Below are 26,904 nucleotides of genomic sequence, written 5' to 3'. Positions count from 1 at the left end.
CTAAACAGGCATAAACTGTTCTTGAACAAAATGTTTCTCTACATAAGAAGATATAAAAGTTTTCAAATTAATTTTTTAAGTGAAAATGTCTCATTTGAAATTCATTTCCCCCTTCCCACAGTAAATGATGCAATAAAATAATAATTTCATGGCGCTCTGAAAATACGGCAAATTTGAATTACATTAAGACATTCTAATGACTGACAATATGAAAGACAAATTATATCAGAGACAGAAGTGAATACAGCAACAGCAAATATCTGATACTGGGCATTTTCCTTAAAAACTACATAGAAGCAACAACTACTTTCAACAATCAATCTGTCAACAACATTTTACATATGTATCGAAGTTTAAAATAAAAAAAACACTGCTAATGCATGCTGGCCTATCACCGATTGCATTGGAGAAAAACATTTGGAGCTGAAAGGAAAGCATGTTCTGAAATGTTGCATATTTACATATAGAACCACCATCTGGAACATACCTTGTGCCCTTCATTTAAGGTGTAAACTTACACACTGTTACGCTTGTGCATACTTGTATACTGTGGCAAAGCCAAAGAATACCGTCCAAAGACCACCGAATGTGGCTAATAACATCTTCTAAACAGTTACTCTTAACAATCAAATGGTTACAGTGAAAAATCTAGAATTAATTGTTGCATTGTTTCTATGCAAGCTTCCCAAGAAACCTTCTGCTCCCAAACCAGATAGAAAATAAGTTCTGCCAATTCCCCCAATGACATTAATCAAATTACTATACCATTTTGGGCTAGACAGGGTGAAAAACAAGCCAAAATATATCCCAAACCTGGAAGAAAGGAATAATCACAGAGAAACCAAAATCGGGTTTAGCCTGATGTTCCTACCAGCCACAAAATGCCACAACAGAGGAAAGACAAAAAGAAAGTTAACAGGATGAAGATCCCACACCTAGTTTTCCACCCAAAATATGTGAAATAACTTCGCATTCTCATATCATGAGCAAAACTAAGTTCTTTAGTAACAAATATTCAGTAAACTCTAAATTGAGAGTACAGTGTATCGCTGTCAATAGGCAGATTTGAATAATCAATCTTTTAAGGGTTAACTGCTTTAATTAAAATTTTCATCCTTCTTTAGTGGGCTGGGAAAACACTCATACAGCAGCAATAATAAAGTCCTTGCTCAACAGCTGAAGAAACCAGAACTATAAGCGGAATACCTAACAAACACAAGCAGATTAGTATTTTGCTGGTACACTCAGAAATTACAGCATGTAAACTGTGATTAGTACATTTAAGTCAGAAGTAAATAAATACCTTCTTTTTAGTACTGTTTGTTAAACAATGAAGGTTAATCTGCTTTCATAAGTCCTTGTACAGGGGACTGAAAGCCAAGGTGCAATGATACATACACTTGCCCGCAACCTCAAGGGAGCGTCAGTAAAACCTGACACAGCAACCATGGCCAAAATGAGTATTCCTAGAACACACAACTGGTAACTATGAGAAAATACACATATTTTCAGTCATTTTTCCAAGTGGAATCACAGTTTAAGGATACATGAACTTTCTATAAGAAATGTTTTTTCTTTAGTTTTTCAGTTACCATTTGAAATTCCTACTCCCAGCACTCCTCATTTCTCCTCTCTGTTCTGGTCCCTAGTGGACCACACTAGGCCGTACAACATTTCACCATGAAGCTGGTGATGTTCCTTTCCGTGTTTGCAATGTTTAGACTATCTTAATTAGATTTTCCTAAAGGTAGTAGGCAGCAGCACAAACGTAGCTCTCTTAGCTCGTATTTCCTGAGTCATTCCAAGAACATCCATCTCAACATATGGGAAAGGAAACTATCCTTGTGGTTTTAAATTCCCTGTCTCATAAGCAGTAATTAACTACACTTTTGCAACTTGGAGTTTCTCATATATATTGCTTCTTTAAATATTCATACTATTCTGGGAGGCAGCTTTACTGCAAAACTTCGTTGGGAATCTGGTTTCCATTTTCTTTAAAACAAATAATCACTATATAAATTAATAATTTTTGCAAGTCATATTTTGTAACTACCAGAGTATCTTCATACTCAAACAGTAGCTTTTCTTCCTGTAATATATCTCCACATGCACTACGCTTCATAATTATTTATTTTTTTAATCTAACGTAAATTTCAGGTTTTTAAGCCTTCAAGGGGTTCAATGTAAATGTTAAGACAATTTAAATAAAACATAAAATGAAATACATGTTTAAAAATTAAAGAAACCTTTCTTATTCTGAATGATTAAATACCCTTAGAGATTTCTGATATGCAGCACAGACAGTCCAAATGGAATTTTCATGTTTAAACTTTTCTACCATCCAAAAATATTACAGACTGAATTACTCCACATTATGAGGAGTATAAAATATAAACATTAAATATTGAATGAAATATCATGGCCCTCCTTCCTTTAAAATGAAAAGCTTACATGCATCTTTGTGAGGAAAAAGAATTTATTTCACAATAAAGCAAATTACTTGGCATTATTCTATTTCTTTTCCAAAAAAGTTATGGCATCACTTCCTTAATGAAAAAAAGTAGAATACAGGAGTGGTATGAGCTCATTATGGACAACGGGAAAAAAAAAATCTTTTATCAGATTTCTTTTTGCATTTGCCACATTTTAGACTTTATTCACAGTTGAACTATCTTCTCCATTAAACAATTCAACACTAAACAAGAAAAGTAAACATATCTGTTTGGGGTGGTGTTTTGTTTTTTTTTTTGTAAGAAATAGTTTTCCTTTGTTTCCTAATATTTAGAAAATTCCATACACTATGAGCTTAATCCAACACCTGCAAAAATGAAAACAGTGTTCCTGCCATTTACATCTGACTTCTCATGAAGTTCTTACCACTGCATTTTTCTCACCTTCCAAGGCTAATTCTACTGGTCATTCATGTAATAAAAAGGTTCTCCTTTGTTTGTTTTTTTTTTTTTAAATAAAACTAATCAAAAATTATTGAATTATCTTTAGGTTCAATCCTTTAAAGCTTCAATTTTCTTCCTGAGGAAAGGTCTAAGACCAACTGAAGGGTTTTTTTAAATTATTTATTTATCTGTTTACATCATGAGCCTGCAGAACTGCAGCTTGGTTTTGTTTTCTGACAAAATAAATTTGCTTTTTTCTGCACTTACTAGAGCACTTCTGATTTGTAAGAATGTATCATTCTGTTTTACAGAGCAATACAGAAAAGTGCTGCATTGGTAAAAAATTCCAAGCTTTCTCTTTCCACAATTAGCCCAAATTAGAACATTTAAACTACAAATACATTATTAAAGAATTATAGCGAACTAACTGTCAAAGACATTCTTTTGTTTCCTTCCCAAATATTTTGGTAGTCTTTCAATGAAAATTATACATTAGCATCTCTTGAATTCATTTTCTTTCAATTTAAGTATCATTCTCTGATTCCTTATACAGTATTTCTATTAATTTGAATAGGAAGCAGTTCTGCTACCTGGTTCTATATTTATACTTTCCAGCTGTCCAAAATACATCTAAATACTGCTTAAACCTATTGGTTCAATATTTTAATCTCTTATTGATGCAAATATCAATAAATCAAACACTTTTTTTTTTTGTACTTTTAAAAGGAGACTTCAAAAACTCCTCTTTGAGACTACATCCAGCTCTAAAGCTTTTTGAGCAGTGATCTTTAACAAGTGAAATTGTAAAATTGTTTGCCTTACTTTCCATAATTATATTTCCTTAGGTAAAGCATTTGTACTAAGTATGTTCATTCAGCTTCTTAGGTGGAAATACATATTTTCAGCTCCATTTAGATGCTGGTTTCACTTTTACTGTTTTTATAAACAGCCAACTTTATTGTTCAGGTCACTATGTTGGCTAGCTTACAGGTATTCCTTTGCACCTCTGTTCACTGTTCATTTTTTCTAAGGTATCAAAATTGTTAGAAAAATACTACTTCCAAAAAGATAAGCTAAATAAAGTCGTCGCATTCCTTTTTTTTCCCCCCCTCTCTTTTAAAATACACTAGAAGTCCTGCTTGCTGAAGGTGATTGACAACCAGCTTTGAAATCTTCACAGAATCACTAAGGTTGGAAAGGACCTTCAAGACCATCACGTCCAACCATTAATCCAGCACCACCATGTCCCCTAAACCATGTCCTGAAGCACCACATCCACACGTTTTTTGAACACTTCCAGAGATGGCGACTCCACCACCTCCCTGGGCAGCCTATTCCAATGCTTGACCACTCTCTCAGTGAAGAAATTTTTCCTAATATCCAATCTAAACCTCCCCAGCACAACTTGAGGCCATTTCCTCTCGTCCTATCACTAGTTATTTGGGAGAAGAGACCAACACCCACCTCACTACAACCCCCTTTCAGGTAGCTGTAGAGAGTGATAAGGCCTCCCCTCAGCCTCCTTTTGTCCAGGCTGAACAACCCCATTTCCCTCAGCTGCTCCTCAGAAGACTTGTGCTCCAGACCCCTCACCAGTTTTGTTGCCCTTCTCTGGACACGCTCCAGCACCTCAGCATCCTTCTTGTAGTGAGGGGCCCAAAACTGAACACAGGATTCAAGGTGCGGCCTCATCAGTGACGAGTACAGGGGCACAATCACTTCCCTACACCTGCTGGCCACACTATTCCTGATACAGGCCAGGACGCTCTTGGCCTTCTTGGCCACCTGGGCACACTGCCGGCTCATGTTCAGCCGGCTGTCAACCAGCACCGCCAGGTCCCTTTCTGCCGGGCAGCTCTCCAGCCACTCCTCCCCAAGCCTGTAGCGTTGCATGGGGTTGTTGTGGCCAAAGTGCAGGATCTGGCACTTGGCCATATTAAACCTCATACACTTGACCTCGGCCCATCGATCCAGCCTGTCCGGAACCCTCTGCAGAGCCCTCCTACCCTCCAGCAGATCAACACTCCCACCCAACTTGGTGTCATCTGCAAACCTACTGAGGGAGCACTCGATCCCCTCATCCAGATCATCAATAAAGATATTGAATAAGACCGGCCCCAGAATCGAGCCCTGGGGAACACCACTTGTGACCGACTTACAAGTGTCTTGGTGACAAGGAAATGCCTTTCATCATCTCTGTGAAAATTCACCCAAATTCAGCTATCTCACCAGCATTCATGGATGCCTAGCAGAAATTCAGACCTTAAAGGCTAAAAGCTTTGAAAACTCCACCCACTGCAAACCATCTCAGGCCCCTGAAAATCCCCATTTCTGACCAGTGTGGGCATACTAGCATCCCCTCATACCTCTGGACTGTAGCAGCCAGATGTGGGCTCAGAAAAGATTTTCCTGTCATTGCTATACTTCATTTGAGTACAATTTTCATTTTAAATTATAGTTCAAATTTGACTCCAGTTTAATACTACAACAACTGCAGTATTTAGCACAGGAGTTGAGCAGCAGGATAAAGTGCTGAAAAGGTAAAAAGATCCCAGAGAGGTCTAAAATCAATTCCCAATATTGTAATGCACAGCTAATATTCCTGTAACGTTCCTGCTCTCATTCTATTTGGTCTCACATGAGGAAAGAAAGCATGATTAGAAAGCAAGATTAACGTGTTATGTGTATAATTTTCTTAAACATTTTAATATTTTTGCAGATCATTTCAGGCATGTTCATTTTTTCATTTGACAAAAAAAATACAAAGTTTTCTAAGCAATACAGAAACCTCTTCTAAGACCTCAATAATTATTCATTTGATGATATAAACAAGATCTATTCATCAGTATATCCTGCACTTAAATGTGTTCCTTAATTATCAGAATTCCATCTTTTTTTTCCCATACTTTTATTTTAAATATGATACAACTACTTCCTTTAGTGAGAAATCTTTCTGCTACTTAAAATGCAGTAAAATAATGGTTTCTTAAAAACAGTTTCACCTTGGTAGCTGCATTTTGTAATTTATTTCAAAAAATTATGTAAAGTTCCCTAGTATTTTAGCTCTCTATTCGTTACTACCCTAACTGGTGAAAATGAACCAGGAAAGATATTTTGCATCAAGAACTGCTTCCAGAATAGGAACACAAAGCTTGCTTTGATTCCTTTGCCTTTTTTTCCTAATAATTTTCAGTGCAAAGGATACTCTGTTGGAGTGAGTCACTAACACAGAGCAGCACTACACTGATTCTACATGAACAATTTCAGTAGGGCATGAATTAAATTTTCTGCCCATCTACTTAAGAGATCTGTATGATCCCAATTTGGGTATCTCGTAACTGTTAATATATATAAGTGAAATATATATTATAGTGAATAATAGTACTACTATGATAGTAGAAGTTAACAGGTCTGGCATTTTACAAATGGAGAACTAAAATACAGGTTTAAATAAAAGGTAATAAAGATTGCTGTGAATCTAGCTCAGAAGTGCTCATAATCACAGAAAGCTTCCAACAAGTGTGGAACTGAAACCAAGTATTTTAAGATTACTACCCTAGCCATTTCTTCTGGGTTTTATTCCTTTTTATTCTTACTTCAAGCCTTGTAAATTATTATTAATCTAAAATTCACCTGAATTGTGTACCACCAACAAGATGGAAACCTCCAAGCCACTAGCTTCTTAAGAGACATACCCCCACAGAATTTTCCATTATCATCAGCTCTGTAGTGGAAGAGAAGGGAGAGAAAACAAAATATACAATATTAGGGTGAGGAAAAAAGTAAAGGGAAGAAGGGAAAAAAAAAAGGCAAAATGAGAAAATAGGTGAAATGATTCAAAAAAAAGTGATAGGTTGTTGGTAAATGAACAAAGGAGAGAAAGAAAGGGAGAAAAGTTCAGTAGATCTGTATAGAAAATGAGAAAAAGAGCAGGCAAGATGCAAACAGGAATGAAAAATTACAAACAGCTAAAATAACAAAGCAAAAATGACAGAGGAAGAAAGGTGAAGGAATGGGGAAAATAAAACAACACATGACATGCAGAAAGTGGTTCAGATCTGAGAAAAAAGCAACGTCAACAGAGCAAAGAGATAAAAGATAAATCAGTGATGTCTGACAGGTGGGGTTATCCATATTTGTAGGTGAAACCCTGTACAACCTAGAGAACACAGCTAGTTACATCCCAAGAGAAGCAAGACATTTCCCAGAATAAGTATTTATTTTTATATTTATATTTTAGATTTATTATTGTTTTTGCTTTTGAGTGGGGAGACAGCCATAATTATTTATTCAAATCCTGAGATTCCAAAGGACCTTGAATACTCTTATCTATTCAGGCACTTTTTCCCCTTCCTTCCTTGACACACTGGCACAGTGACTTGCTTTAGTAAAATGGACTGTACTTCCTATGGTGTATTAAAGTATTTCTGTAAAAAGGATTCTAGAAAATTCAGATTGTTTTGCTTTTGAAACAGCTCTCATAACTTTACCAAATAAAAAGCAGCTAGAACCCAGAAAAATCAAGGACAATCTCAGTTTACAGGGATACCTAACAGGTCAACAATAGAAGAAAATTGTCTACATAGACTCAAGAACTCCTCTAAAACATTTTAGATATCAGTGTCTCTAGAAAGTATGCTTAGGAATAATGGCACTAGTACCACTTTCAGAGCCAATTGTCCAGAAAAAGAAAGGCAAAATAGACACTGTGAAATCACAGGAAATGGATATGCTTCGAAACCGAGGTATCTTTCCTTCAGACATCAGTAAGAGGGCTATGAATTCACAGAAAAGGCACAGATTAAGCAGCAGGGAGCATGTCAGTCTGTTCCACTCACTCCAGCAAGACCTCAAACAAGTTCTTCCAGGCATAAAGAAACACAATTACTCAAAACTAAATTTTTTGCACTTCTTTGCAGTTCTTCTGAGACTTCCCACTATCAGAGATGAGCTCCTTTACTAGGCTTACATGTTAATATAAGTTGTTGCTATCTTTCCATACTTATCATACAATTCACGAAACACGTAATTTTCTGCATTTTGACAGGACTAGATGAATACCAGTCTGGCTGGTGAAGATACTTTCATTCAGCCACAGCATCAGTTGTAAGAGCTATGCAAGAACTTTTATGGAACAGTGGCCAAGCTGCATATTGCGTACAGAGGGCTCATAAGGTCTACAGAATGATGCTTCAGCCTTCAACAAAGGAGAGGAACTAGTCTTCCATGTCATCCATCCAAAGAAACAGTAGAGCTGGACAGTCAAGGATCAGAGTGCAGCATATCATTCTCAACCCATTTAACTTCCCAAAACACTAACTGGAAAATTATGTTGTCATGAACATGGTATTTTATCTACAATATTAAACTTACTGGCTGTTGTACCAGAGTAAAAACATGAGTATCCATCAAAATTTTTTTCTCATGGACCTTTCTTATACTAGCAAAAATTTATATACCTTATTTGAAATTACTGTTTAATGCTGCTTGTTGAATAAGAGACTTAAAGGTGGTGCACAGCAGTTAATTAGTAATCAAAGTCTGACAGCTACAGCTGCAAAATATTTGTATGGTAATTTCAAAATTGAAAATTATTTATTTCACTCTACATGAAATTAGTGTACACTCATTAGAAAGTCAGTGATTATCTTGAAAAGTACTACTGGAACATTTCAGTAGCTTTGCTACAACATTAGAAAGTATACAACATAGGTCTCCAGACCTAGTACCATCCCACCCTTTTTTCATAATTTGGTGTCAGCAAAGTTTTTAGATCTTGACATTACAATTGAAAACATACTCAGCAGAATGATGTTTAACATGGTTCATAACCAAAATGCTATTTTTTTTTCAAATCCCAGCATTAAAAGTTTAAACTACTTTATTAATAAACTGCTTTACTAAGCTATATGTAACTGATATGTAAGCTATATGTAACTGATATGTAACCAATATGTAACTGATACACGAGCACGTTGCAACAAAGGAAATTCTGATTAAATATAAGGAAAAAACTATGAAATAAAAGTGGCTATAGACTGGAAGAGGTTACTCAGAAAGGCTGTGTAATAGACAGCCTTGAAGGTTATAAAAGCTCTCCTGGCTACGGCTCTGAGCAACCTGGTCTAACCTTGAAGTTAGCACTCTCTCAGTCAGGAGATTAAACTAGATGACTTCCACGGGTCCTTTTCAACCTATTATGTTCACTGATTCTACAATATATATTGAAAAACTCAATTCTATACTAAAATAAACAAGGATGGGGATCATGTCAAATACAGGTATGTCAAATATCTATAAAGCTTCTGTAATACAGTAGTTTAACAATTCACAGGCAAGTACAGCTCCTCTGCATATGCTAGTTACATTGCTGCATCCTGCATTAAATACAGATACCTACCACCATAGTACTTTCATTGTTCAAAACAAAAAATGCAACAAAACAAAAAAACTCACCACCACCACCAAAAAACCCCAAACCACCAACAACCCAAACCCAACCCCGAAGAAATAAATAATACAAGAAGTGAAAGAAATGCAGAATACTTTGTTAATTGGTGACATTCTGCTGCAGTATATCTTGCAGCTGACTAGTTTTAGACAATGTAGTATCACTGAAATTTTTACTTTGATAAAATGAACATGTCAAGATACAGACTTTTAAGTTAAAAACATCCTAATAGTTTACACACACACATAGACATATATATGGAAACACACATGTATACATACACACAACCCATGACAATGTATCAGTAATAGGAACAATTTAAGATTCATGAAACATTAAATATAATTAAGATTAGACTGAGGAAGTAATATCCATTACAAAATGCTGATGTTATACAGCAAATATTGACCTTTAGAATTTATCAAGTGAAAAAGCCTTAATTTGCCTGTTATTCAAACTTGAAGTATGATAGCTTAGCAGAAAAAAACCCAAAACAATAAAACAAAAACCAGCATTTGCTATCACTTTGCATTAACATTTTGACCAGCCAACAATCCAGCAGCGATGAAATGTGCATGATTCAAAGTAAGACAAGGCTATTTAAATAACTCAAAATAAGAAATGGGTATTGAAACATTAGAATTTTGATAAGCGATCACAGCTGCACTAGAATTAGTTTCTATAGCAACAGAGGAAATAATGTGGAGAATTGCACTGCAATACAAGATGGATTCCTCACAAACACTGCTGTTCAAATCGAAAACTTTAATATTATTCACTGTATTATAATATTTCTATTAAAATGGTTATTCAAATATCCTATAACTTGTTCTTCATACATCGTTTTATTTTCGTTCTCCAGGATTCAATTCTACTGCATCCATTCAAGTTTCATATTAACATTTTCACACTTTCCCCCATTGCTTACCTCCCTATTTTAAAAATAATTTAAGTGACTTATTCTGAAAAATACTGTATCTTCGATAGCAAACTAATCTGCATTTTCAATAATTTTTTTGTTATCCCTACATAGAAGCACTCATTACATTTATTTTTCCAGCAGTGCACCTGTAAAACAGAAGAGATTGCTTTGCCCATGCTATTCATAAGAAACTGCATCACAGCCATGAGAATTAACATCACTATGGAACTTCTGAAACTTGTAGTCATATGAGACTTGTTTTCATCAGTGTGTGCTCTCATGTCTTAAGCATGATTAAGAAACCATAGCAAATCTATTAGTATTCATGGACCGAATACCCATAAGATGGTAAGATAAAAGCCTTTCAGTTGAGCACATCTTTAGATTTCAAATGTTGCCCATTTCTGACGCTAAGAATTATTGTTTCATTGCATTGTCTCTGATTCCAGCTATTTTTGGCAATTAATTAAAAGCATATGCCTGAACCTTTTATGTATTTTGCCCTTATAATGAGACCTATTACTCTGGCTTATTCTATCCCTTTGAGTTCCAAAGTATCTTTCGAGTTACCATGGATACAAGTGATATGCTTTCTCCCACAACTGCTTTGTGTGCCTTATCAAACACCAGAAAACTGACACAGTAGGAATCTGAGCCATCTATACAGAATGAATATCTAACCTCTTGGAAATTGTTTCTCTTTCCCCGCCCCACCAAAAAAATAAAAATTGAGGTATGCTATACACTAACATTTGTAATGAAACAAACAAGCAGGTTCTTTTCTATCTAAAATCTAGTACTTTTTCTCAAAGAAAACAAAATGAAAAAAGGTGCAGACATAAAATAATTTAATCTGATCAATCCTGAAACAGTGTCAAAATGAAAATGGAAGTTCACTGAATCATTCTGAGTTTGCGGTTTATTTTGAGTTGACAGAGTTTAAGTGTTTCTAGATCAATGTATCTACTGAAGATGTAAAACAGCAAATTTTCAGCAAGCATTTCAGAAAGGAGTTGCAGAAACATTGTATGCAACTCTGAGATTACGCATAAACTAGAGTAAATAAAAATCCCTTAAACAGAAATTGTTAGGCCTCTTTATACCTATGTATTATGGGCATTTTCAAATGCAAACTGCATTCCAATAAGCTGGGAATAATTTGTACTAATCAGTGAGGAAGAGAGCAGTTAGTAAATCAATTTTCCCACTATGTTTCAGTAATCTGACCTCTTCTTAAAAACAAAACACTCTCTCCCAGACAGCAAAATTTACACAGAATTCAAAAACCAAGTGCTGATACTAACATAATCTGAATTAATGTATGAGAAGGCGAATAACCAGAAGGAAAAATAAATTATTATAATATGAACTCGATATAGATTCATTCAGAATCACCTCCCAGCTTTCACTCTATTAAATCTATGGAAAGACATCAGCTACATAAAGGAGTGCCACAAAGGCAACTAAGAGCTAGAGAGACAGAGAAGAATGGCTAGGCAAATGCTCTTCGTGTACTCTTTCCTCAGTTATCTAAACTTCTCTAAGTATTACAGCAAAACATTTGACAAAAAAAAATTACCTGACTTGTTCATACCCACAAGCTCAGCCTTGCTTTAAAATACAGAGATTCTGAAGCATAATATCTGAGCCAGAGACGCTGAAGCATAAAAACCAGACCCTTACTCTTGTTTGTATTAACATTATGAAATAACTCTATCATTCTGGTAAGTTTTCCACAAGCACATACGAGTTAAAAACATATTAAATGTTCTCATTTTTCTAAGCGTCACTGTAGGTTAGCCTTACATTTGCACAGTTTCCTAAGACAGATGTCTTTTAACTTTTAAATTTAACTTTGATCTGTCTCAGGCTACGATATTCTCTTTTGGGGCCAAAAAACATCCACATAAAGCTTTTACTGTGAACATTCAACTATCATTAAACCTTACCTTTTTTTTCCCCTGAAAATTTAGAAGTAATTGGAAGCTAGGGAACAATGAAAAGGTACTCAAAATTGACTGTTACATTGTGGTATTTATGGTAAGTCATCTGTATTATCAAAATACTACCAGTTATGTAATTTAATGTTGGAACCACTCACAAAAATGTTAGCATCTGGAACAGTGGAGATATTTACACAATGGCTGTGTACTCCTGCCATTGCATTCCCCTTTACACATGCTATATATAAATATATATCTATCTCCTCTGTATAATACTCTCCTGGATTATCTGCACTGTGCACAAAAGCACACAAGAGATCCTCCATTCCTCTCTAAGTAGAAATAAAGTGCAAACTAGGATTTTTTAAGAAATAACTACCATTGTTACCATCCTTCATAAAAAGGGTTCTTCATTTGCAGAATCCCAGGGTTGTCTGGATATGGCCACTGTTGCTGCTTATACCTCTGAGGCCAACAGATTGCCTTGAACACTAATGACAACTAATATTTTTATTTCCAAATATTTTCTTCTTTTAAAGCTCCTTCTTGTTAACGGGAAGAAAATGGCACCAGGAAAAGCTGATGACTCAAAGCAGTGGTTCTCATTGCCAGGAAAAGGAATTATGCTCTGAAAACAGTCAAAGGTAACAGCCATTATCAAACAGCATGATGTGTTTCTCTGAAGGACCGCATTAGATGCTAGTCACTTAACAGATAAATTACTCCTCAGATATAAGACAAAATGACCATTGATTCAAAATATCTTTAACATCAAGAGTAATCTATTGGCCAAATTTTGTATGGACATACAATTCATGAACCAAGGTTTGACAGGAAAAGAAAGAAAAAACAAAACAAAACAATCTATCAGAGCAGTACAAACAACTTCAAGAAGAGCTTAAGTCATACATATACTTGCAAATTTTCACGTGATTATTTCTATACTAAGACATAAGCAAATAAACACTGTAAAGTTTGGGGAAAATACATTATTATTATTCTCCCTTGTTAATCTAAAAATAATTCCATTCTGGCATTATGTGCAGAATTTAACATAACCAAATACGAAGTACTCCAAGCAAAATAGTTTTGAAAAGGTGGTTATAAATTAATGCAAAATTAAGACTAGTTTTCTGGTTTGTATCCATCAGATCTTGAAAATAAGTGCAACGGTTTTTTTTGATTTTCACTCAACTCATCAAATTGCCACAAATGCTACATATGCAACAGAAACACTTTGAAGTAGAAAAAAAACTTAATAAAATGTAACATACATGGCATTGTACTTTTCATTTCAGAGTTGTCTTTTTACTATTAAAATTCACAGAAACTTACGACAAAATTCTAAAGAGATACTATCTGTTTTAAATCTTATTAATGCAGTGGTTTTAGTGCTGAGGATTTAAAAACAAAGATTCAAAAGTCATTTCACGTACTACCAAACTACAGTTTGCTAAAATACAGGGATAACCAGACAGATCAGATATAACAAAAACAGGAACTATGAGATATGGGAAGCCACAGGAAGTTTGAGCAAAATCAAGTAACATTCTAAACAAGATTCCTTGAAGATATGATGAAATGAGTCTAATCACTACTGTTAATCTTCAGCAATTTAAACAAGAACAGATGCTTGCCCCTCTTCTTTGCCAAAAGATGCAGAGTCGGCCCTGACCTTTCGGTTATGAGTGTGTTTTCTGGTACAGATGTCAACTCTTTGCAGTAAACAACAGCAATCATGTTACCTGTTCAAGTCATATACATAAGCTGTATTTGTTCAGGCTGAACATTGTCAAAGAAAAGAAAATCACACCTGAAGTCAGCCTCTTGAAGAGATGAACCTTTTGTAGTTTTACTCTCCACGATTTGGATTTTTCAGATACACATGCTCTTATCAGCTCTATTTTTAACCTGCCGCTCATATAGGATACTTAAAATTCTGAACATGTTTACATTATCCATCCAGCAGGCTAATGGAACTGCATACCAGACAGTCATGCATAATTCAAATCAATATCCTCAGGCTTGCAACTCTAAGTCAATGCTGCCTTTAAATAAGCTGGGTGTGACTTTAACATGAATAAAATGTATCTAATTTTTAACCTTTCTCTGACAAATTGATATATTTGCAAAGGAATGTCATAAATTTTCTTTAAAAATTAAAACAAATAGAAAACCACAAAACCTGAAAATTTTTAAATAACACACTTTTAAGGAAAACATTTGGAATGGTTCAACAAGACTGAGCATAAATGTTTCAAGTAAGAGAGCTGGGTTTGTTTTGTTTTTTTTTTTTAAGCAAAATGTACAATTATAGTAATAAAAACACATGCTGGCAGAATATTAAGTGGTCTTGAATTGGGCATAGGTGATTCCACACAGAAAATCTTATACCCAGTTAAGCATGTCTTCTAACTTCCCTCTAAGGAACAGAATCAGAATTTCCATAATAAAATAATTCTCCCTTTGAGTTCTCCTATGTGCTTTCATAAGACCATGATTCTCAGATAACCTTCAGCCACACTGAAATGACCAGAAGCATGGCAATTACACTAGCTAAGGGTCTATTTCCAGCTTGCTTGTAAATAGAGCTGAGGAAAAGTAATTGCAACCAATCCCCTGCCCCCCAATTAAAAAAAAAAAACCAAACACAAAAGAAGATGAAACAAAAAAAAGGACTTCAAGTTGTATAATATAACATATCATGCTTTCCCATTTCCCCAAGGAAAATATTCCAATAATTCCTAAAAGTTAGGGTAACTTTGTAAAACAAAAGTGTTAAGTAGCATGTAAGAGCTTATTTTAACAAGAAAAAAGGCAGATGTTTGCTTCCAGAGAAACTACAGACACAATTTCGTGTTGTTTACTCAGATATGACACAGTCCCAATAAATAATATACAAAATTAAAGTAGCTATGACAGTAGTCATCCGAACAATAAAATACATGTTATTAGGTAAAAATGGTAACATTGTTCATCTTGTATCAGGACAAAATATTAATTGAATAATTCAAGAGAATACTTATAATAGTCACAGCATGTAATGCTTATAATAGTTATAGCATTATATTATATGTATTAATACTATAATATATATTATTAATAATAATATTAATAATTATTAATATAATAATATATATTGTTAATACCTATGCATATGAAAAATTATCTACACTGACTAGATAACAAAACAGAAAGAGTTCAGTTACTAAAATAACCCATTGTTTTTCCTTTACCAGAGACAGCTAAAACACATTATAAAAAACAGTCCCAGTGGTAACTGGTCTTTAACCTAGGGGGAAAAAAGCACAATTGGGAGGCAAGCATTACTCTCAGACTAGAGTTAAAAATCTTTTGATTTTAGCCTTTAAAGGTAAGAAGAATGATCCATTTATCCACAGGCATTATGGAGGAAGAACTGATAAACTGTTCTTTTGTAATATTCTTATGTAAAGTTGTAATATTGTTTTTAGTTCTCATATTTATGTAACAAGTACTGCTCCATTCTGCTGACCAAGTAGAATGACTATTCTCAGCAGGTTAAGTAGAGTACCAGGCGTATGCAGGGTAAAATTCCTTTTTCCAATGGACCTAATAAATATCTACACTGAGATTTCCAGTCTACTGTTCAATCCTGTTTCTTAGTCACTTGTTTCACAATAGAACCATGGGTTCTCTTCAATTAGGGTTACGATTAATGAAAACTGTACCATCTTTTGTCTATTCTGCAGGAGTCTTTTGCAACAAGACATGTCTCATACGATATACATGCATAAAGATCAAAGAAATACCCAGAATCAGCAAAAGTACTGGGTTCATCAAGGAAGTGATCTTTTCTGCTGATATAGTACTACTACTTGTGATTACATCACAAATCAGTTCTACATTTTATTAATGTAGAATATCTATATCAAATACAATGCCACAAGGAACTATTTCAGCCACAAATATGTATGTGAACTTTTCCCAGTTAATGACAGATCTTGATCCTTTCATAAATTCCAGATTCAAATGGACAACAGACATATTAAAATAGTAAGTTTACAATAAAATGGAAACTTTCTTGTAATTATTAATGTATGATTTACATCGCTTCAGAGACATCACATTGCTAAGGGTGACTTTCTTCAAAGCCTTCACATCAATGCAAAGGGTATTTATTCAAAGACTTCAGAATGCTGGCAGGAGGAACCTAATTTGTGAGATTGCTTTGCTCACTTGTGCACATCAGGAAAAAAAGCCCTTTTCCATTGGAGGACATTTTTTCTCCTCTTTAGAGGTCTAGCTGGAAAAGGAATTTTCCTGTTAAAAATCTTACTATCACTGATTTTTGAGTTTTGTCACTATTTTTCTTCTCTCAGCAGTAGATGACATGCATGCTTTAACAACATCTTTTTCCAGTGCCTCTGCTGTTAATCATGGGGTAAAACCAGGATTTCAGAATTACTCAAATTCATTCTATCGAGCACTTTCACGTGCCTCCTTTGGTTGACAAGATACTTACTGTGAACAACTTTGACATTGTCTCTCTGGCTTTTCAACTCAAAATTTCTCAGTGTAACTCCATACTCTTCCAAACTGTTTAAACCCAGACACAGATATCCTTTGCATTTAAGTCCCATGTTTACAGTTTGCCACCTCTGTAATATTCCTCAAGAAAATTACGAGAATAATATTAACACATGTACTTTCTACCCTTATCTGTGAATTCTCTCCATTCCTGATCTCCAGAGTCTGTAAACACTATGCTTGTCTGCTGTTCATGCAGGATAAGAACCATAACCACAACATGATCATAGCTAATACATGAATTACTTACATGAAACGTTCCTTACTACCATGAACCTTTCAAAAGACAAAGGGAAACACTTTCTTAGGAAATAAAAAAGATCTACATTCTGTAAAACTGAATTAAATTCAGAGTAAAAGTTAATCTTTAAATCACCAAAGTCTCTGCAAAGCTCAGTTGACTATATTTTTGGGAAACATGCATCATCATTTCAAATACTTAACAGAATTTACTGTCTTCTACTATTACAGAAGAGTAATAGAAAACTATCATAACGCACTAGGAAAATACGTTGAAACTCGTAAAAAAACCCCAAAGCAGCGTCAGAGCAATTAAGTATAAAGCAAGCCAAATCAGGTTAGCTCTGGACGGTACACTGCAGATCCTTGAATTACAAAAGTATCTTTTGTACTACAAAAAACTATCCCCAAAACACTGTCTTGGTATAGATACGGATTGAACTGCCACACTTCCCATGGGCTTCAAAACCACAAGAAATTTTCTTTCTCCAGTTCTTAAGGGCTTGAAGCCAATGAAGACTCTAATTTACCAATAAGTGGGAGGCAGACACACATAATTAGGGATCAGAACTTTGCATAATTAGTATTGCATTGTTGCACTTTCTCCTGTTACAACATGAAGGTTTTAAATCACTCTTAAAATAAGAAGTGTCAAGGGTAGATGTCCACATAATAGAAAACAAGCATAAGGAAGCGGGATCAACTAAATAAATATTGTAATTAAAAAATCCCCTTTTTCTCTCCCAAAAATCTCTAAAAAGTGCATCAAGAATGTTATCAATTGATAGTACACAAGTACTATCAGCTGAGATACATGTATGAATATCTGGAATATCTCACAGCTGTAACATGACTCAGCCTTCAAAATACACTCTGAAACATTTGGGAAATACTGTTCTGAAGATTACTTAAGACTTGTCTTAAGTGGTTTTTACTGCAGACCCTTTCAAAGTATCTTGATGAGTGTACTATTTGAAGTACTAGGTCTATCCAAAGCTGCAGGCCAAAAAGAGTATTTTACTCCAATAGGTATTATACTAGAGAAATCTCACAGGTAATCTGATAAAGACATGGCAGAGAAAAATGGGTGGCCACCTTCTTCCTATCTACTCTTTCCATTTTACTTCTAATTAATTTCTTTAAAGGATAAGAGGAAAAAGAAAATAAAAAACTATTTAAGTTATGATCTAGACTTCAACTGAGCTTTCAGTCTTCCAGTCTGAGTAGAGTTCATAGTTCTTACTCCACATAAGCCATCTTCTTTGCCTGCAATTCTTAGCATCTGAAATGCAGAGATGGACCAATTCTGAGAGAACCTTATGGCCTTAATTTGCTGAACACGATACAACCATACGGAGGTCCTCACTCCATAATTTTGAAACAGTAAGTCTTCATCCACACTTGGCTTGCAACTGAACTCACTTAAAAGAATAGTGATCGAAACTAAACTGGAAAACGTGTCAATGAATCAAGGGATTCACTGAGGGATCCATTCTTCCTCTCTCAGCCTGTCCAGTGGCTTTCACCTTCGCTTGACAAGTCTGAAGAAACAGAATCCTGCTTTACAGAAGGTATTTACTGAGGAAAACTCCCCCAGGTTGCTTTAAGAAACTGGGGAGAATTCACCTGTATACCAGTTTTGAGATGTTTATGAAACAGCTTTTGGTATTTATGTTGGGAAGACACTGACATAAAATCTCTGTACTCCAAGCAGTTCAGTGAAGAGACTTCTCCTAAGACATAGAAACTAACAAGAGAGAAAGAAAAGGCAAAAAACTGCATAAAGAATCAGATCCAAGAGACTCCAGCAGAACAGTCACCTTCACATGCAAAGATTGACACCGAGGAGCAAGGCAAACATATGTCCAACAGACACATCAACATAAAGTGCCGAAAGCCTAGAGAAGAACCAAAGGGGAGAAGATAAACTACAAAAATAACATCATACTCTACCTTCACAATATGGAAAAGATGGAAAAAATCCAGTAGCATATGCCTGCTAGAGCAGCAGATTCTCATTTAAAAGAACTTATGTTTTCTCACTGCAGTCTTTTAGTGCTTCCATATGTTTCCAAAAAACCTTGTGAAATGTAAGGTACTTGGGCCAATCTCAGAAATAGAGCTTCTGAACAAACATGTCTTCAGCCATGGGGCTTTATCAATTGAAAAGTTAGAAAAAGACTTTAAAACAGTCTGGAGATGGAACCTGTGGTTGTAATGAGCTGGTAAACTACAGCAAAATAAAGTACATCTAAGTATGCCAAGGAAGCAAGTGAGCTTACTACTTTTTCCATCATGATGTCACTTACTTTGCCTCAGAATTGGGATCAATTCCCCTTGCTGATCTGGAATTTTGCACAGCTGTTTTGGATTTGGGCAAGACATGTTTTAAGAACATCACAAATTAACTATAAAAAAACAGAATGTTTTCTTCCCCCTTCCCTCTTCTAACTTTCTCATCTCAAGGGATTCAGAGAATCTTGATTTCAAAAAGCAAAGAAGAAACTACAGCTTTTGACATCTGCCTGCAAAATGCTAAATTCAATATATTTACCCTAACATTTCTAAGTTTAAAAACTTCTGTTTTTAGGAATTTAGGGGACTGCTTCCTTAAAGAAAATATATTGTACTTGCCTATGAAACTTACAGAGATAACAAAGACACAACAGCTTGCCTGTATAATGCTTGAGTCTTTGAAGTTCAGGAAGTAGCCACTACTGGAGACAAAGAGACTAGTATAATATCATATTGTACATTTTTTTTTGAAATTGAAGTTATTAAGAAAGCACGGTCCACTTAAGATCACAATCAAAATAGATACTAAAAAATAATCCCAATTACCAAAGTACAAAAGAATAGTGTCAATTTTAAATTTAAAGTTTGTACACTTCCTTATTTAGATCACTATTTCAGCTTCTAAATTCATTGTGAGCAGAAATATCTTATGGTGTTATTTTTGCTTTTTTTTTGTGTGCGGGTTTTTTTTCCTTATTTTTGTTCTTATTTTCTTAAACAGATGTGTAATATCACAGCCTGTATTAATCCCTTCTTCCAGAATATTACAAATAATTAGAGCACGTAAAGGCAATTCTACATATTCAACAGGATAATAAGAGCACTTGAAATGGTAGCGAATAATACAAGAAGTAGGATGCACATTAGAAAAAATTAAAAGGAATTTATATCAGGATATGTATCATATCGGGAAAAGGCAAAAGAGTCACTTCAGTAAGTATCCATACTTTACTGGGTAACATGAGAAAGAACACAAAGAACATAATTGGCAAAAATAAGATTTCAAACTTCGAGCTGACCCTAGAACTCTGGGCCTAAGCACAGAGCCTGTGTTAACTCCACACACAGATATCAAGAAATACTGTAGTTATACAGGTTTCTCTTTTCTGTGGTTAACAGTTATGAATCATTTGTGCAAGAGTTGGAAATTTCAGGTGTAAACCTATCTTCTGTACCATTTTACTCTGTCATCTCTACCATTTACTTCGCCATTCTGTACCATTTTACTTTTGATGATGACATTTGTCATCATCTTTATTTTCTGATGAACTATATTTTCATTTAGAAATACTCTGGAATTAAGCCTGTCCATGAAGAGCTCACTGCAAAAGTTATATATTTACCATAGCTCGGAGTGTGTAGAAATACTTGCACCTAAGCACAATATTTTTTTTTCCCATTTAAAAGATATATTATGACTCATCACAATCTAAGTGCATTAAATGTGCTATACAAATATATAAAGTGGATCAGACACTGGTCATAAGCAGATATTTGTGACCCAAAATTTAAAACCCTAAATTTCCTAGAATGAACTACCAGAACATTCCATCGTCAAAATACACCAACAAAACCCAAAAAATATAGAGCTTTCTTCATTTAACTATTAAAAACATTACACAAAATGCCACATCAGTTCTATATAAATAAGCTGAAGAGAAAGATTAATATGGCCATCTAGAGGACAATGTGAAAACATGCCACACACATTTTCAGGCTTCAGAATAAAACATTTTTGGAGGCATGCAACCAGAAAATAGATGTAATAAAATAATTATGTAATTAATAATAAGTGAACCTTAAAATAATATGATCAGAGATTTTGATGGTCTCAGCAATGCAAACATTAATATTATACATGTTTGCAGCAATGCAAGCAAAGGTTACAAGGTGTATCAATAAAGACAAGATTATATTTTTGTCTCACTGTGAAATTTTGTGTGTGCACTGTTATGTACAGACGTGTCTAAACAAACAAATTTTAAAAGTGAAGATTAAAGTGCAGAGTAAACAGTTGTTAGTAAAACTGTTTGACTCCTTTGAAAACAGACAGCAAACCGTTGCAAGATACAACATGTGATAGAGATTAACTGCTGAAGAGAAAATAACACAGAATTTTCTGAAAATGGAATATCATTTTCATTGCTCATATTACTCTACCTCTGATGGAATTTTTAATGATATCATCAGAGGCTGACATACTAGCAATGAGCAGGGGGAAACAGAGATGAGACAAAAATGAATTCTTGCCTCTGTTACTTCACTGTAACATTATCAAGCCCTGCTCAACATATGGACTGATTGGTGCCTTAAGCTGGAAGTATAGCTGAAATGTTTAAGTCCTAGCAGTAGAAAGGATAAAGTACATATGAGGAAACAGAAGCACACAAAGTCAAACATATTGACAATTGCATCTCATATTAAATAAAGTACATAGGAACACACTGCTTGCTCCCCCTCCACTACAAAGAATCAAGAAATCATTTGACTTTATACTTCTAATTAAAATAATTCAACAGTCATAAAAAATAACTATTTCATGAAAAATTTCAGGATTCCTATGGCATCAAGTCTTCTACAGATTTATTTTGCAAGTTTAAGGAACAGTAAAGCTTTGAATTTTTAAAAATTACACTGGAACACTAGAATGTTGATGTTCTCCACTTGGAATCAGAGATTTTTAACATCATCTGTTCAGTGAACTGTTTCTCTGAACACATATGAACTGTTTACTAGTGACAGCCAGTCTCTCATTTATTTTTGACTGCAGGCTTTCTTCATGAGGTTTCCACCTTCTCTTTTCATCAAAGTTCCAGGTTGGGCAGCTTTCCCTCTGTAATGATCATAACATATGAGGTGTGCTCTGTCTTCTCTATTTTAACACACTTTTATCATTGTGCAAAGGTTCTTTATGTTTGAAATAACTTGGGAAGAACATAAAAAGTACTAACACTAATTATTCTAGTGTGCCACTTCAGGTCACTGAAAAGTGAAAAATATTAGGTTGCTAACCTGTTGCCATGTCCAATACCACAAAACTCTTTTTATTACTATTGAACATAATTTTGTTGAGTTTAATGGATTACAAAAATGAGACAAAATCATCACTCTAATTTGCAAGCATTTTGCAGAGAACTGTAGAATGATTGCAGGCCATCAAATAAATAACATTGCTGATTTTCCACTCCTTGTAACATGTGGGAAGAGAATGCTCTCACAAGCAGCAGCAAAAGCAAAATACTGACAGTATTAAAGCTTTTTGTAAGTAGAAGTATGTGGTTAAGAATTTTCTATGTTAAAATGTTTTGATATTTTTTGCTTTAAATTTTTTTCCAAACCCTGAATGTTCTTTCATTATCATAAATTAATTAAATTTGCATACTAATTTTAGAGTATATGTATGTGCATATATATAAATAGGTTTTATATCCAGCCAGCTTCCTGAATTGAAAGAGCATTGAGAAGGCATAGCAGCTGGTGACAGATATCTTTAGCAACAGAAGAAAAAACGAAAAGAGTAGGAGGGGGTAGAACAATTGTAACTTTCCTGATGCAACACTTGAACTTGCCAAGAGGGTTCTTTTGTCTTAAATTCTAAGCATGACATAGATTTCCAGACTGGAGTCCACATTCTCCCGAAGAGGATAAAAGTCAGTGACTGAATTTTGATGGTCTGAGAGGATGATAAGGCAGAAAATTATTAAAACAAACAAAAAAACCCAACTAAAACTGGCTAGCACAATGCCTTTGGAGCTTAAGTCTTCTAGGGCCAAAGCGAAAAGCTCAGATGAAATGAGAACTTTTCACTGAGATGATGAACTAGGTTGGATAAAAAAAATTTGAACAACTGTGAAATAGAAAGAGGAATGTCACATGTTCCTTCCAACATGAATTATTCTATGACTATTTCAACAACCAGCCTCAATTGTTTAAGAGGAGACAAAAACATTTTTCTGGCATCTGAAAGTAGTCATCTTGTATAATTTTTATCTGGTATTATTTGCTAACAAATACAATTGAGTTTCCATATCCTGTTAATATACACCACCGTTATTTCCCAATAGTGATATAAGCCATACAAAAAATTACTACCTTATCTTTCATATTCCCCCCACCAATGCTGTTGACAGATCTTGGTAGATCTAAAAACCAAACATGATGCTTTCTTTCACTATCCCTCTTCCTTGTTGTCCTTTTCCATCACAGTGTCCAAGGATCGGTTCTTACCACCTGACATCACCTCTGCATCTCCTTCCCTATTTGCTGGAACTCAGAATCCCAGCCTTCCTACAGTTTAACAGCAAAGGAAAGAACAAAATTTTCTGATGATCAGAAGAGAATGCTCCTACTCTGCAACTTCCTTCAATTATGACTTTCATGTCCTTTGCATCTTAAATTGGAATCATGAATGAGCATGCACTAATTTCAAATTCCAGTGGCAAACAGACTTTTATATAATTGAATTATGTCACATAGAAAATTTTAATTTTTTCAAGCACTTCTGGACTGTATGGAACATTTAAGGATAGGTATCTTTTAATTATATATATCCACTTTTTATTAGAAAATACCAATATCTAAAAAACCTTTGCGTTTATTAAAGGGAGACCAATAAATACCTTACATAGCACAGCATCTATATTAGAATCTGACTTTTATGTAACTTCAACCAGAGCTCACTTTTCATGCTAGAAAATGGCTATAGACACAGTTCTCACATACAGCTATATTCGAGCACTAAAAGCATATTGACAAAATATTGACAGCAGAATTCTCAGCCTCTATGTCAGGTTGTCACCCTAACTTAAAATCAAGAAATACATACCACAAAAGAAAACATCAATTGTTTACATCCAACATTTAACGCCATGGAAAAACTGTATTAATCTAACCTTTGTAATAATTTCTTTCTGTGATTGTAAGACAAGAAAGAACATTCCAGTAATGCACACTGCAATGATCATATGCACCAAAACTAATAACCAATTCCATTTACTTTGCTGTTACGACAGCTTATCAATAGAGGAAGAACAGGTCTTCTTTGTGTTTATAACACCACAGAATTCATCAAGAGTTGCCACATTTCCTTCCTAAATTAAAACAGTTTAAATTCCCCCCCAAATGAAAAGACTAATGATAAAATTGTATGAAACTTAATATAACACAGTATTATACCATTTGCAGTATTTCCGGAAGAATGCGCACAAGTCCGTGCCTTTTTTTTTTTTTTGAGCATGCACAAATATAAAAGATATCTGGATATTTCTTGAAGACATTGACTATTTATAAGTCCAGGTGTCCTCATCTAGGACTTACTTATCCAGAACATAATTCTGAAATTTGGAATAAAAGGAATGCTTTTAAATCACTCTTACCTTCATCTATTGAGGCTTCACTACTGTATCCATCATATTCTGCAGACAGGGGACTATATTTTTGTCTGGTTTCCCATATATAGTTTTTTTGTTGTCTGCCATCCACCACTGGCAGCCTGGAACTCTGGGTTCTAGACAAGGCCTCATGATATTTACCCAGTGCTTCATCTTCACTCTCAGATGATGAACCATGCTGGTCTTTACTCATATAAGAGTTGTCTGTTTGAATAAAATAAAGCAAATCGACTACAACTCAAAATAGAATACAAGAAATAACCATAAGAGGTTATAATTGAAGATATTTAAGCTATTTCAATTAAAATGTCTGTAATATTTTAAAAATATAATCTTGTTGTAATTTTAAGTATTATGTGATTTTGTAATTGGTGAAAGCTTTTATTTTCTAGAAAAACTGAAAGATCATTAAGCCCCCAAAAACATTCTAAAACTCATTCAACAGAAAATGGATCCACTTATGTAAGGCAGCACACACTGAAGTTCTTGAAATCCTTCGTCAAGTAAGAAAATGCGCACAATAATTTATATAAAGTAAATCCAACACTGCTGCAATATTACATTTGAAATGAAAGTGATTTACAAAGAGAAGACTACAACAAAATCATCTTAGGATATTTCTGTCAGTAGTGCTTAAATTCACACAAAAAATGGGAAAATGATAGTGAAAGATGTTTGCATGCACAATTTTATTTAACTTACAATAAATAGCCCCTTGTTCAGTAACTGAACTTAATGCATATTATCACTGCAGACACCTGCTAACAGCAAAAACTGCACAGAAGTATCTATCTAGTTAATTCTTTTACATCAGGTCCTCTATAACGCCTACTCCTGTGGCCAACTTTTTCCAACTACATCTCAAGTACGACTTCCTCCCACAAGTCAAAGATTCAGCCACATTTTTATTTCTGTAAAAGGAAAGCTTCCTCCTCCCTTTTCCAAACCTCAAATGGATTCTATCCAAACTTAACATGCCATACAGAGGTTCTGTAAATCTCAAACTCTAATAGGCATTAAAAGAGTTCATGCAAACGCAATAAAGGTCAGCATTACTACTCTGTGAGCAAGCCTACGTGTCGTGGTTTAGCCCCAGCCGGCAACTAAGCACCACACAGCCGCTCACTCACTCCCCCTCCCACAGTGGGACGGGGGAGAGAATTAGGAAAAACCTCGTGGGTTGAGATAAACACGGTTTAATAGGACAAAAAGAAAGAAGGGAACAATAATGATAATACCAACAAAGGAATGTACAAGAACACGTGAGGCCCAATACAGAAATTGCTCACCACCCCGTGATCGACAGCCCGTCCCCGAGCAGCGATTTCCGCCCCCCGGCCAACTCCAGTTTATGTACTGGGCATGACGTCGGATGGTAGGGAATATCTCTTTGGCCAGTCTGGGTCAGCTGTCCCGGCTGTGTCCCCTCTCAGCTCCCCGTGCACCCCCAGCCTGCTTGCTGGCAGGCCAGCACAAGAAGCTGGACTGTCCTTGACGGCTCAGCAACAACCCAAAACATCAGCACATTATCAACAGTTCCTCATCCCAAATCCAAAACACAGTCTCACACTAGCTTCTGTGAAGAAAACCAGCTCCATCCTGGCTGAAATTCAGTCTCACACTAGCTTCTGTGAAGAAAACCAGCTCCATCCTGGCTGAAACCAGGACACTACGGTATATGATTTGCCAATGAATTTCCATTACTCTCAGATGCCCATAGTGCTGTTTTTCAGCTCCTGATTCTGCAAGGGAATATTGTCTAACATGCTATCCAGCCATGCTCAACTGCTTCTCCCCTCCCTGCCTTTATATCCTCCTCTCAGTTCCTGTCCTAGCTCTAGTTCTGCACTTTTGCTCCCTGGTACTCCCTGGCACAGAAAAGCCTACACTTTTTTTAGGTAAGACATTGTGCTGGTTTTGGCTGGGAGAGAGTTAATTTTCTTCAAAGTAGGTGGTATGGGGTTACATTGTAGATTTGTGCTGAAAACAGTGTTGATAATGCAGAGATGTTTTCGTTATTGCTGAGCAGTGCTTACACAGAGCCAAGGCCTTCTCTGCCTCTCACACTACCCCACCAGTGAGCAGGCTGGGGGTGCACAAGAAGTTGGGAGGGGACACAGCTGGGACAGCTGACCCCAACTGGCCAAAGGGATATGCCATACCATATGATGTCACACTGAGTGTATAAAGCTGGGAGAAA

The 26,904-nt window shown here is 35.2% G+C and overlaps 1 protein-coding gene across 3 annotated transcripts in view; it reads right to left on the bottom strand.

Annotated features, from left to right (window-relative positions):
- SYT14 (synaptotagmin 14) overlaps nucleotides 1-26,904 on the bottom strand; it is a gene marked incomplete at both ends in the record, with an annotated part of 60,091 nt that overhangs the window by 26,488 nt on the left and 6,699 nt on the right. For all 3 annotated transcript variants that reach the window (XM_081998059.1, XM_081998058.1, XM_081998057.1), the window contains one exon: nucleotides 24,690-24,908. In XM_081998059.1, coding sequence (XP_081854185.1) covers nucleotides 24,690-24,908 — 219 coding nt within the window. The remainder of the gene's footprint in view (nucleotides 1-24,689; nucleotides 24,909-26,904) is intronic.

This window comes from Phaethon aethereus (assembly GCF_964289735.1).
Source record: "Phaethon aethereus genome assembly, chromosome: 3".
Classification (NCBI taxonomy): domain Eukaryota; kingdom Metazoa; phylum Chordata; class Aves; order Phaethontiformes; family Phaethontidae; genus Phaethon; species Phaethon aethereus.
The sequence above is the reverse complement of the archived record's forward strand: the minus strand, read 5'-3'. Positions and strand labels throughout refer to the sequence as shown.